The sequence below is a fragment of the Chenopodium album genome, chromosome 15 (genome assembly GCF_948465745.1).
Source record: "Chenopodium album chromosome 15, dcCheAlbu1.1, whole genome shotgun sequence".
Lineage (NCBI taxonomy): Eukaryota > Viridiplantae > Streptophyta > Magnoliopsida > Caryophyllales > Amaranthaceae > Chenopodium > Chenopodium album.
Window position 1 is genome coordinate 10,564,879 of NC_137848.1, and position 11,937 is coordinate 10,576,815.

General features: G+C 31.1%; 1 protein-coding gene across 1 annotated transcript; it reads left to right on the forward strand.

Moving 5' to 3' along the window:
- Nucleotides 1-2,726: 2,726 nt before the first annotated feature.
- LOC145580784 (uncharacterized) lies at nt 2,727-6,862 on the forward strand. Its single transcript, XM_081637888.1, has 2 exons — nt 2,727-3,339; nt 6,747-6,862. Exons 1-2 carry the CDS (start codon nt 2,727-2,729, stop codon nt 6,860-6,862), a joined length of 729 nt encoding a protein of 242 aa, XP_081494014.1.
- Nucleotides 6,863-11,937: the final 5,075 nt, after the last annotated feature.

Genomic DNA, 11,937 nt, shown 5'->3' on the forward strand with positions numbered 1-11,937 from the left:
CTACTCCCAAGTTCTAACAGATAAGTCGTTAAAGTGTTTTACTTCTTTATATCTTCATCTTTTGCTGAAGTTTGATTGGAAGGTTACCAGCTCCTTTCCCAAGTGGGTAATGATTTCTAGGGACTATTAAAATTTTAGTAAGGAAAAAAGCAAAAGGATCAAAATTAATGCAAACACTTGTTTTTGCCTTTTGACCAACAAAAAAGTACCAAAATTATGTTAAATTATTGGGTGATAGGTTAATCTTAATAGTTTTAGATTGAAGATAACAATTTTTAGGGGGCAAAATGATTAAATTGGATGAACATGTTATGATAAACGGTCCAATCTCTAAGGTTAACAAAATTTCTTATTCAACACTAGCTTTTTGCATGATTTATGCTATAGTGCTACTAATGTAAATTAACATTGCATGAAATTCAGACATTGATCTTGACTTATCTTTTACGAAACATATACTACTTATTAAGAGACTTTTCTTATAAGTGAAAACTTAACTTTTCAGTAATGATTTTAGAATAATACATGAAAATTGCGATCTTTTCATTCAATTGCTAGTTAAATTAGTTTGTTTTTCCATTTGAAGTTTTTGAACCTCCTAATATAATTAGGTTTCATTTTGATAGTAAAATCTATCTTGTGATCTTGTCCTGTATGAGAATTGTACGCTACGAAGTAATTAACTAGCCAATGGTGGATACATGTTGTGCTAAGCGAGTGCACCACTGCACGTGCACAAACTCAAGTGAAAGCTAATTGTAATAAGTGTACGTATTTGTAATAAGTGTACGTATTTGATAATTGACACCTCTATATCTTACATTAATTGCAAGTAATATTGTAATTGTAAAGTGTACGTATTTGATATTGGAAAGTTACCACTTCATCATATCATGAGAACTAAGAAGCATGTGAAGTATCAGTATGTGACAATATACTTGCCCCGTCATCATTTTTCATAGCCCTAACTCTCACAAAGGGAGGAATAAAATATGATCTACGATTAAAAATTGAATAGAAAAACTCGCTCTGTAAGTAAAAAAAAAAAAAAAAAAAAAAAAAGAAAGTTTATTATGAGAATAAATTAAAAGACCGGTAAAGTAACAATAAATTAGGGGCTTACCATCGATCAAAAGGTTGGTAGAAGCCCCTACAACAACAAATTTTTATTTTTTTATTTTTTTTAGGATCTTAATTGGAGGAGGAAGGAGATAAAAAAAAAGAGAAGAGATATTATGATGAATTGATAATAATCACACTTTGGCTAATTTAGAGGTGAGTGGTGGAGACACTTGTGTTATTCGATCGTGATTAATGATTCAAGAAAAAATCCAGTTGTTTAAAACTGGCTTCACATTTTTTTTGTTGGCCTTTAAGCCTCTCTATAAATTACCGATCTGAACTATAGAAGTCCGACATATAACAAGCCTAGCTATCTACCTTTTTTTTTTTTTTTTTTTTTTTTTTAAGGAAACCTAGCTATCTACCTTATGGAAGATAAGATAAGTAGCTAGCTAGCCGATATATCATTTACAAAGCTTCAATTCAATGCAAAAATTAGTTATAATTTTATTTTTAAAAGAAAAAAAAGTTATATTGGGTCTAAAATAATGAAAAATATTGTAGTTCACAAATAATGATAACACTTGGTTTTTTTTTTTTTTTTTTTTTTTTTGAGTCATACCTGTTTTCCTTTAATTGTCATTTCATTTGTGGATCAAGTACGTACATAAACTTTTCGTGCCATGAAAATATGACACAAAATCATTAGATCAACCTTATACAAATTTGTTAATTTGGAGTGATTTTGCTATGTAATTTATTAATTTGATGAAGATAACGGAGTTTATAAATTAAACAAACAAAAATATATGTTACAATTGAATGGTTGCATCATGGGAGAAAAACTAACATAAATTTGTAGGTTATATAAGAAAGTTTCAATGTGTTTAAATTTATAGCAAACATTTCGTAAAGATACCATAGATTAAATCATGACTCAATTTTATGTTATGATAGAAAAATTGAGAAATAATGCATAACAACGAGCCAACATCTCAGTTCATTAAGCTGATTAACAAAAATTTATTAATCAGTGCTGACGTGGATATGGGTGTATGTTTTTTTTACAATTTTTTTAGTTTTATATTTTATAAAAATAAACCAAATCCTTCAAGCCGCCACCATCATCACAGTCACCTCAACCACTCGAAAACCTCACAACTAGCACCAAATTTTTGTCTTTCTGTCGATCCATTCGTCCTCTTTTTCTTAGCTTCCTCCTACGTTCTCCTTTTCTTCCTTTCTCAACATTAATGGCGTCAAACCCTAAAATCCGCTTTACAGTGAACCAAAATGAAATCCCATTAGAATATATTGGGATTTATTCTGATTTGTATATTTGTTATATATGTTAGGTGTATTTTATAGCCTTATACTTAACCCATAATTGTAGCTAGTCAGTTGACATTCTAGACCTATTTTTATGCTTGTAATCTTGTATATAAGTCAAGCTGGCTTATGGAATTCTTGACGGAATATACTTCCTCCATGGTATTAGCAATCTAGGGCAATTTTCCGCTGCACCCTAGTGTTGTTCCACCTTCTCTTCTCTTCTTTCTTCTTCTTCTTCTCTATCTCACAGTAACGATGTCAGACTCCAAGAGTCGTTTTATCCGGTTTTTACTGTTTCTAATATCAAAAACAGCATCCTCATAACCCTTGAAATGGAGAATGTTGAGTACTCTACTTGGGCGGAATTATTCAAAGTTCACGTAAGATCACACAAGGTTCTTGACCATGTTATTGCTTCGAAGAAGAAGGTTGATGCGCCTTCCACCGATGAGGAAAAGGAGCTATGGTCGACATTGGACACAACGGTTCTTTCGTGGATTTATTCCACAATTTCTAAAGACCTTTTGCACACCATCATTGAACCTGATGCAACGGCAATGGAGGCTTGGAATCAGTTGCGTAATATTTTCCAAGACAATCAAAACTCCTGTGCCGTAACTCTTGACCATGAGTTTTCTAACACCAATATGGAGGATTTCCCTAACGTTTCTGCGTACTCTCAGCGACTTAAGAGTCTCTTCGATCAGTTGAAAAATGTCGGTGCACCGGTGGATAATAACCGACTTGTCTTTCAATTGGTTTCGGGTCTCACGGAACCTTATAATGGTGTTGCTACTTTGATTAGGCAGAGCAACCTTTTTCCTCAATTTTACCAAGCTCGTTCAATGCTCACGTTGGAAGAGGCTGCTTTGGCCAAGCAGGCAGCCACGACGTTGGTCTCGACTATGGTGGCGAGTGCTCCTCGAGATTATGCTAATTTAGAGGGTGATTCGGGGAATTCTCGTGGCAAACAAAAAAATCAGAATATATCCCAATATATTCTAATAAAGCCTAGTAACAAAGAGTATCAAGTAGGGTCATATCAATCCTTTAGGAAAACATCTTCCTCGTAGCAGAATTATTAACCATAGATGGTGATGACGTGTTGTTGTGTTTTGAGGTAGGATGACTGTAGTGAAAGAGGACGAAGGGGAAGAAAGGGATAAATGAGTTTAATTACAATACTACCCCTATATATTATATGAATAAGACGAAAATATCCCTATTTATTCTAATGAGTTGTTTCTCAGCTTGATTACAAACTAGGTGAAAAAAATATTCTTAATTTATAAATGAATTATAAACATTTAAACAAATCTATTCTAGTGAAAACATTATTTCATGTAATTTTTATCATGTAAGTTGGAGTTAGATTAATGTTATTGTTTTTTTAAGGAAATTTTGTCAGAAAAACCATTTATAACAACATTTTTTTTGGGAAAAACCTTATAAAATTTTGGATTTTTTTACTTTTACCACCAAAAAAAATCAAAAAATTGTTTTTTACTACCAAAAATATTAAAAGTTTTATTTTACCACCAAAAAAATTTCTAAAAATTGTTTTTTACCGCCTACCATCAAGAAAACCGTTAAATTTAATGGTTTAAAAATAAATTCTTCGATTTTCATGCGCAATACATGTTGTTCATAGATTTAAGGGAGCATTTTGGCCCTATTGTTCCAATTTGAGGTTAGAATTGATAGAAAATGATCGGAAATGCCTTATTTTGCATGTTTCACGCAAATCGAGGTATTTTTAAATACGCAAAAGAAAACATTTCCGACCATTTTTTGTCAATTGTGACCTCAAATTGGACCCAAAGAACCAAAATGCCCCCCAAAACCCCTAAAAACCATGTGTTTGGCACGAAAATCGAAGAATTTAAAAATTCCGTTAGTGTTTTTTACGGTAGGTGGTAAAAAATACAATTTTTAATTTTTTTTTGGTGGAAAAATAATACTTTTAAAATTTTTGGTAGTAAAAAAAAATTTTGTGATTTTTTTTTGTGGTAAAAGTCAAAAAAATTCTAAAATTCTTTTGGCAACTAAAAATCAGATTATAATTTTTTTTTTTTTTGTTCAAGAAAACTAAGGGTTACTTTCTGGCATTAACTTGGTCATTTCCGGCGTTGACCTGCCATGTGCAGGTCGCATGACTTATAATTTACTAATCTCACCCCTTTCTTCGAATTTTCCCTACTCCTTAATTTCCCTCTTAACTATCGTTTTCCCCCTTTATTTCCTTTTAATTTTTACTCATCTTCTTGCTCCTCTCTTCAAAAATGAGGTAATTAACCATCTTTAGCCTAATCTCTGCCGCCACCCTCAACCTGCAAGAAAATCACTGAAGAAGCAAAGTGAATTTAATTGACACCCACCCTAAATAGTAAGTTACTTAATTCATTGTATTTAAATGTTGTGTTCTTTCCTTTTTTGGGGTATTTTTTTTTAACACTAGTGCAATTGCTCTGCCATGGGTAAGAAGAACGCAAGGAAAGAAATGAGGAAGGAGGCGAGGAAGGTAGTTGCGTGATGTTCTAAGAAGCTAAGGGGGACCAATTACAGAGTAATATAACTAGGTGTTGTTAGTGCAAGCTCAAAAAGGGACAAAAAACCAGTGGCAGATCTAGAAAAAATATTTAGTGGGGTCAAAATGCAATATATAGATTTTAATGGGGTCATTAAATTAAAAATATAAGCAATTTTTATAGGAAAAAAAATTTAAGAATTTTTTTTAAAAAAAATACTCAAGTGGGGTTAAGAGACCCCACTTAATATGCATGCATGCAAAAAACCCTAATTTTTTTAAATACGTACGAATTTGATGAACTGGGCAACAATTAAAGAACAATGCCCCTGTAAAAATAAAAAAAAATAATAAAAAAAGAACAATGCCACTGCATCCTCGGTCGAAATCAATTTCCAAACACAATTATTGCAATTAATTCACAGTACCATGCTCTAGAAAGATCTTCAACTAAAGAGAGAAGATGGGAAAAAGGGGAAATTAGAAGAAAAAGGGGGAAGATTAAAAACAAGAGACTTAAGAGGGAAATTAGGGGGTGAAATTAGAATAAAAGGGTGGGATTAGCAAATTATAGGTCACATGACCTGCACATGGGAGGTCAATGCCGAAAAGTAACCTTTGGTTGTCTTGAAAAAAAATAAATTACAATCAGGTTTTTAGTTGCCAAAAATAATTTATAAGGTTTTTCAGAACAAAAAAAAGTTGTTATAAATGGTTTTTTCTGATAAAATTTCCTTTTTCAAAAAAAAAAAAATATTAACCATTATAAAACTAATATATAAAGCTTGGTTTACAAAAAAAACTAATATATAAAGCTAAACTATTAGCCAGACTATGAGATATCGACACTTAGCATTTCAACTTTTCGCCAAGTGTCGCGCCATGTAGGCAACCATTAATTATTCGTATGACATGTAAAATAAAAATTTTGGATTGATGGTAAGATAAAAAAAAGTTAATTTAGAGTTTAATTTTTAATAAATTTTGTTGGTTTAGAGATTTATTTTCGATAAAATTGCAATATTTCATATGTATAGATTAAATTATAAATTTCAATATATATAAAGTCATTAACTTCTCACCATGCCGCACACGTAAAATTAGCATTAATGTGATAAATTGATATGTATTGTGTTAAGTCAAGTAAACAAAATATCCGACAAAAAAAAAATCTAAATAAGAAAAATGTAGGTTATCAGCTTAAAGACGACTGACAAATTGCCAATATGGTGAAGGATATTGGAGTGCTTGGCTACAAGAGATTTGAGGCAAAAAGGAGTTGAGGATTCATGCAAAGAGGATTTATAATTTGAATATTGGGTTTTTTTAGGGAAAAATGGAATTTAAAAATCCAATCTTTGCCCGTTCTTCTCTTAAAAATCCAACCTTCGTTTAATCTCACAAAAATCCAACCTTTATACCTCACCTTCTCCAACAGATCCATTTTACTGGTGACCTGATAAACAAGTTAATTTTTTTTTTTTTTTACTCTTACTTTCCCTTCTCACTCCTCCAGTCCTTCTCTTTTCTCTCTTATCTCTCCTCAAAAGCTGAAACCACCAACCCCACTCCTATTTCAACACGCACCGCCGCCACCTCTGCCACCACTGCCACCACCACTTACCTCACCCAACCCATACCCAGTACCGAAACCACCAACCCCATCTAGGCTTGAAATTCACAAAACAAAGATTATTATGGTTGAATCAAGCAACCAAATCGAAGATTGAATCGAAAAACCCTCAAAATGAAGATGATGAAGTGTGATTTGCGATAGACGGCGGACGAAGATTACGATTTGAGTTCGCTTGGACTGCAATTTCAGGTGTTCTGAACTCAGGTGGTGCGATTTTGGTTGGAGGTGGTGTGATTTTTGGGGTTGAGCAGGGACTGGTTGCCGCTGCAATTGTGCCAATTATTGTTGTTGGTGGTGGGTGGTAGGCTAGACGGGCTAGGCAAATTGAGGTTGCGTTTTTTTTTTGTTGTTGTGCGTGTGATGGAGTGGCGCAGGGGAGTTGTAGAGGCAGCGGTGTTGGCCGGAAGTTGGTGGAGGTGATGCGTGTTGGTTTTGGGGGGGGGGGGGGAAGAGATGGGTTTGCTAGGTTCCGGTGCACGGTGGCCGGTGGTCAATGGGGATAGGGTGGTTAGGGAAGGAGGGTGGGGCTGGTTTCTGATTTTTTTTTTTGTTTAATTTTTAATTTTTTTAATTGTTTTTATTTATTAATAATTAAAAAAATTAACTGACCTATTAATAGCTAACATGTGGCATATAATTTACAAAAATCGGTCATCAACAAGTAATGGATCTTTAGATGAAGGTGGGTTATAAAGGTTGGATTTTTGTGAGATTAAATGAAGGTTGAATTTTTTAAAGAAGACCGCGCAAAGGTTGGATTTTTAATTTCCATATTTCCTTTTTTTTAGCACAACAAGGTTTAATTTGTGAGCTGGGAGAAGTTACAATGGTACTAATAATTAGGATTTATTTTAGTTTTGTTTAATATGTATTTTTTAATTTTAGAATTATTTTTAAAAAAAAGAAAAAAAAACTAACAACATTTCTTATGTACAAAATAAATTATAACCTTCAATAAATACCTTATAAGTCTACTTTATATGATGAAATTTGTTTTAAAAAGGTAATTTTAAATGATTTTAGATTATTTAAATCAACTAATAATATAAGGTTCACAACTGATATGATTGTTATATTGTACTTCATAATTTTTTTTTCAAAGACGTTGCGAATAATATTAAGTTAAATCAAGATTCGCCAAAATTTGAAGATTTTTGAGGGAAATAGATTAGTCGTACATAAGTTATATATATGCACCTCTTACAAAACATTGTGTGTACCAAGGATATGTTTATCTTAAAATTAAATAAACAATCCACACATTACCCGAGGTACAAAACTAGTTACATACATATATAAACTATACCATTTCCTCATGAGATTTATGGTTCAATAATTGTTGTAATAATTAGATTCCTTTCCTACAAAAACTACTGTTAAAGATAAAAATTAAATAATTCGAATGATCTAAATGTTTGGTTTTGCGGTTGATTTTATATATTAATTTAAATATTTAATAATTGAATTTATTCAATATAATATACAAATTTGAAGTACGTGATGAAATAATTGTTATTTAATGTCGTTTTAACTAGGGTTATTCACTAGTTTAAGACCAGTCCAAAACAAAATTAGACCAGACTGATATTAATGGTTCAAATTAAACTCGGGCTAAGTCATAAGTAAATGATTTTTCAATGCCTAATTTGAACGTATAGCATAAAATAACTTTTTTTTTTTTTTGAAACCTAGCATAAAAAAAATAACTTATGTACTCCATATGTAGTGTATAAAAATATTACTTGCATAATGAATTATATATGCTCTTTTTTCATAAAATTTAACCAAAATAAACTGGTTTGTTCAAAAATTAGTTTTTAAAGGATTTTGGACCGCATAGGACCAAAAAGGGCGAAGATTGAGAATTTAGTTTCTCCATTAAGAGTCCGGCTTGATTCTCTTCAATCCGGACCGATTTTTGAACTCCCTTGTTTTAGCAAGCCAACTTAACTTTTTTTTTTCCTAAAGAAATAATTTAAGAATTTATGGTGGCCAACTTAATAGGCGTATAAAGATATATTGAACAGATATTAAAACCCTTAATATATACTTCATCCGAATCTATTTAGTTGACATTCTTCTTTAGTCACGTTTGCCAATGCACATGTTTTACCATTAAGCAAAATATTTTGAAAATATATATTGTGACAAATTTAACAAGATCCCACGTGAATATATTTTTCATTACATATAAATCACAGAACACGATCTAAGTGAAGAGTGTAAATAATGCATGCTAAAGTTAAAACGTGTCAAAAAAAAAAAGAGGTAGTATGAACTACAATAAGTCTTAGCTAGTGTGTGTATGTCTAGTCACTTTCTGGCTACATTGATTTATAAGGGTTTCTTTATTTATTACTCCTTTCGTTTTTAAATATACTTGCTCAATTTCTCTTAGGCATGTATGCCGATACTAATTTTTTTATCAATAATATCTTTAATTATTAATAAGTATAAATTCTAACAATTGAAAATTAATAATCTATTAATTGAGACAATTCCAATAAGTAACCACAAAACTAAGTTTTTTCTTATATGTAAATCACAAACATTAGTCAAAGTAGAACAAATGAATAGTGCAAAAACTAAAAATTGAGTAAGTATTTAAAAACGGAGGGAGTAATAAGAGTAACTTTATTTATTTATTCATAGAGCTCAGTAAGGTCCTGTCCACTTCACCTTAAAAAAATATTAAGTAAAAATTATTTATGTTTGGTAAAAATAATTTCAGTTCAGTAAAAACAAGTTCAGTTCAGTAAAAATAATTTCAGTACATTAAAAACAAGTTCAGTTCAGTAAAAATAATTTCAGTTCAGCAAAAATAAGTTCAATTAAGTAAAATTTAGTAATTTTAAAGAAGAAATATAATAGAAAATCTGTAAAAATAATTTCAATTCAGTAAAATTAATTTCAACTTAGTAAAAATAATTTAAGTTCCGCAAAAATAATTTTAGTTCAGTAATAATAATTTTAGTTAAACAAAAATAAGGTGAAGTGATTGAGGCTTAAGTAAGTAACCCATTTTGTCTGTAAAATAATTTATCATATAAGTAATATCAAGAAAATATAAAATATATAATCCCATTTGCTCATTTTAGGAACCACTATTCTTTTGTTTTGATTCTTATTCTTTTGTTTTGATTAACGAAAGAATAATTCCATTTAAGTATGAGAATATCCCTATTTTCCAAGTGATTCATCAAGATAATCTCATTTGCTCATCACCATAACCTTGATTATTCAATTAAGTACCTTATACGTGAATCGACCATATACTGTGATCAGTTACAAATAAGAATTTATGTTGAACCAAATTCATGTAAACAAATATGGATTTTACCAACTTTTATATGTGGCTGGCCACACCGTGTGGCCAACCATCACAGGAATTACTTCGTTAATTAGTGTTATAGAGGTTACTCAGTCAGTGTTACAGGGGTTACTTCGTCAATGTTATACTGTTATAAGAGTTACTCGGTTAGTGTTATAAGAGTTACTCGGTTAGTGTTATAGGGGTTACTTTATTCTCTTATAAGCGCCTATATAATGTGACCAATTATACACAAAACGCGCTGAAAAATACAAAACTTAACAAAAAGACAAAACTACCCACTATATGGTATCACTCATTAAATTTCATTCGCCACACATTTATCAATTCGTGTCACTATATATGTAACATGCAAATGTAAATCTCTCTCAATCAAGACAATCATGAATGGGGTGAGCAAAAATTCAAGGTATCCTCACCTGGATCCGAAACCTGCGAGGAACCTCACGTTTCGATTCCAGGTAATAAAATTGAGAACCTGTTGTAACAGGTTCCGGCTCTGAGTAATAAAATTTTGGATCCGGAACCTGTAGGGTACACGAAATTGGAACCTATTATTTAAGTTCAAATATAAAAGCCTTATACCAAATTTGTATAAAAGTCGTCACCTATCTCTCCCCCTCTTATTCATTTTTCATCTTACTCTTAAAGGTTTAATTAATGGTATTAATGTAAATATTTGTAATTTTGTATTCAATATTCTAGACAATCAGTGTTATATTTGTAGTACTGCATTAAAGTTGTAGCTTATAAGCTTTTATTGTGAACATCCATTTTTTTTTTGGTAATAATTTATCAAGTAACTATTAAGCTTACTTTGAAAGACAGGGTACCCTGTTTCGGAATCGGAACCTGCAGGTTCCGGTTTCGGCTCCCAATTTTTAGAAACCTGTTGAACAGGTTTCGATTCCGGTCCCTATTTATAGGAATCTGTTGCAATAGGTTTCGGCTCTGGAGATTTTTACAGGGTATCCTGCTACGCTCACCCCTAATCATGATATATTATGTCATCCCTTAAGCTTAAGGGTGTATAAGTGTATAACCAATAAAAATAAATAAAGCTCATAATATAGATCTCAATTTCATGAAATTTGGTTTACATTTACATATAATTTGGGGTAATACTTAATGCATGCTAGTACTACTTAACTACTGTATGGATCGGATCTCCTTGATCAATAGCATATCGTTAATGATAGTGCCTTTTGTATCCACAGCAGCCTTTTTTTTATTTATTTAATTTAAATGAAACTCGTGGAAATAATAATATACCACCCAACAAAATTAATCATTATGTTACCTTCCATTGCATCCTTATTTTTTAATTCCTTGAAATTTACTTATTTATTACTGTATAAATCTCTTAGTATGAATTGTGTGCCCACCTTTGTGCGTGTGTTTATGTTCAATCATTGTTGTGTTCTTCTTGTAGATTACTTTACATATAATATATCTCAATAAAATTAGTTAAGTTTTGAATACTACTTGTATTAGTTTGTAAACATTCAAAATTATGGTTGATAATTTAAGTTTATATATATGTGTGTGTGTTTCATTACTAATTCCTACATCCTTGTTAGTGTATATTATTGATACTTTAAGTTGATCTCGAAATATAGTAAATAAAATCTTTAATGGATGTTATTAATTTGTTCGCTTCATTTTTTCGGTTAATATAAGTTACAAAAATATCCTCCAGTAAACATATCGTTAATGAAAAAAATAGGTTAAAAAATGATACAAGTATATTAATAAGGTATGAGCAAACTATAAAATACATAATGGTATACTCATATTTATATAGTACAATGGTATCACGATCATGGTAGCCATATCAATATATCATATTTTGTCATCGATCTTAGTTGATGGTACAATATACATGAACTAATTATCTACAAGAATGTGTTTAAGGAAAGATTTGGTGAATTAATTATCATTGATACCATATGATCATAATCACATGAGAAACAAAGAATAAGGAGAAAAAAAGGGGGGGGGGGGGGGGCAAAAAATGGTCCCACGACAAGAAGCAAAAATACATGCCCA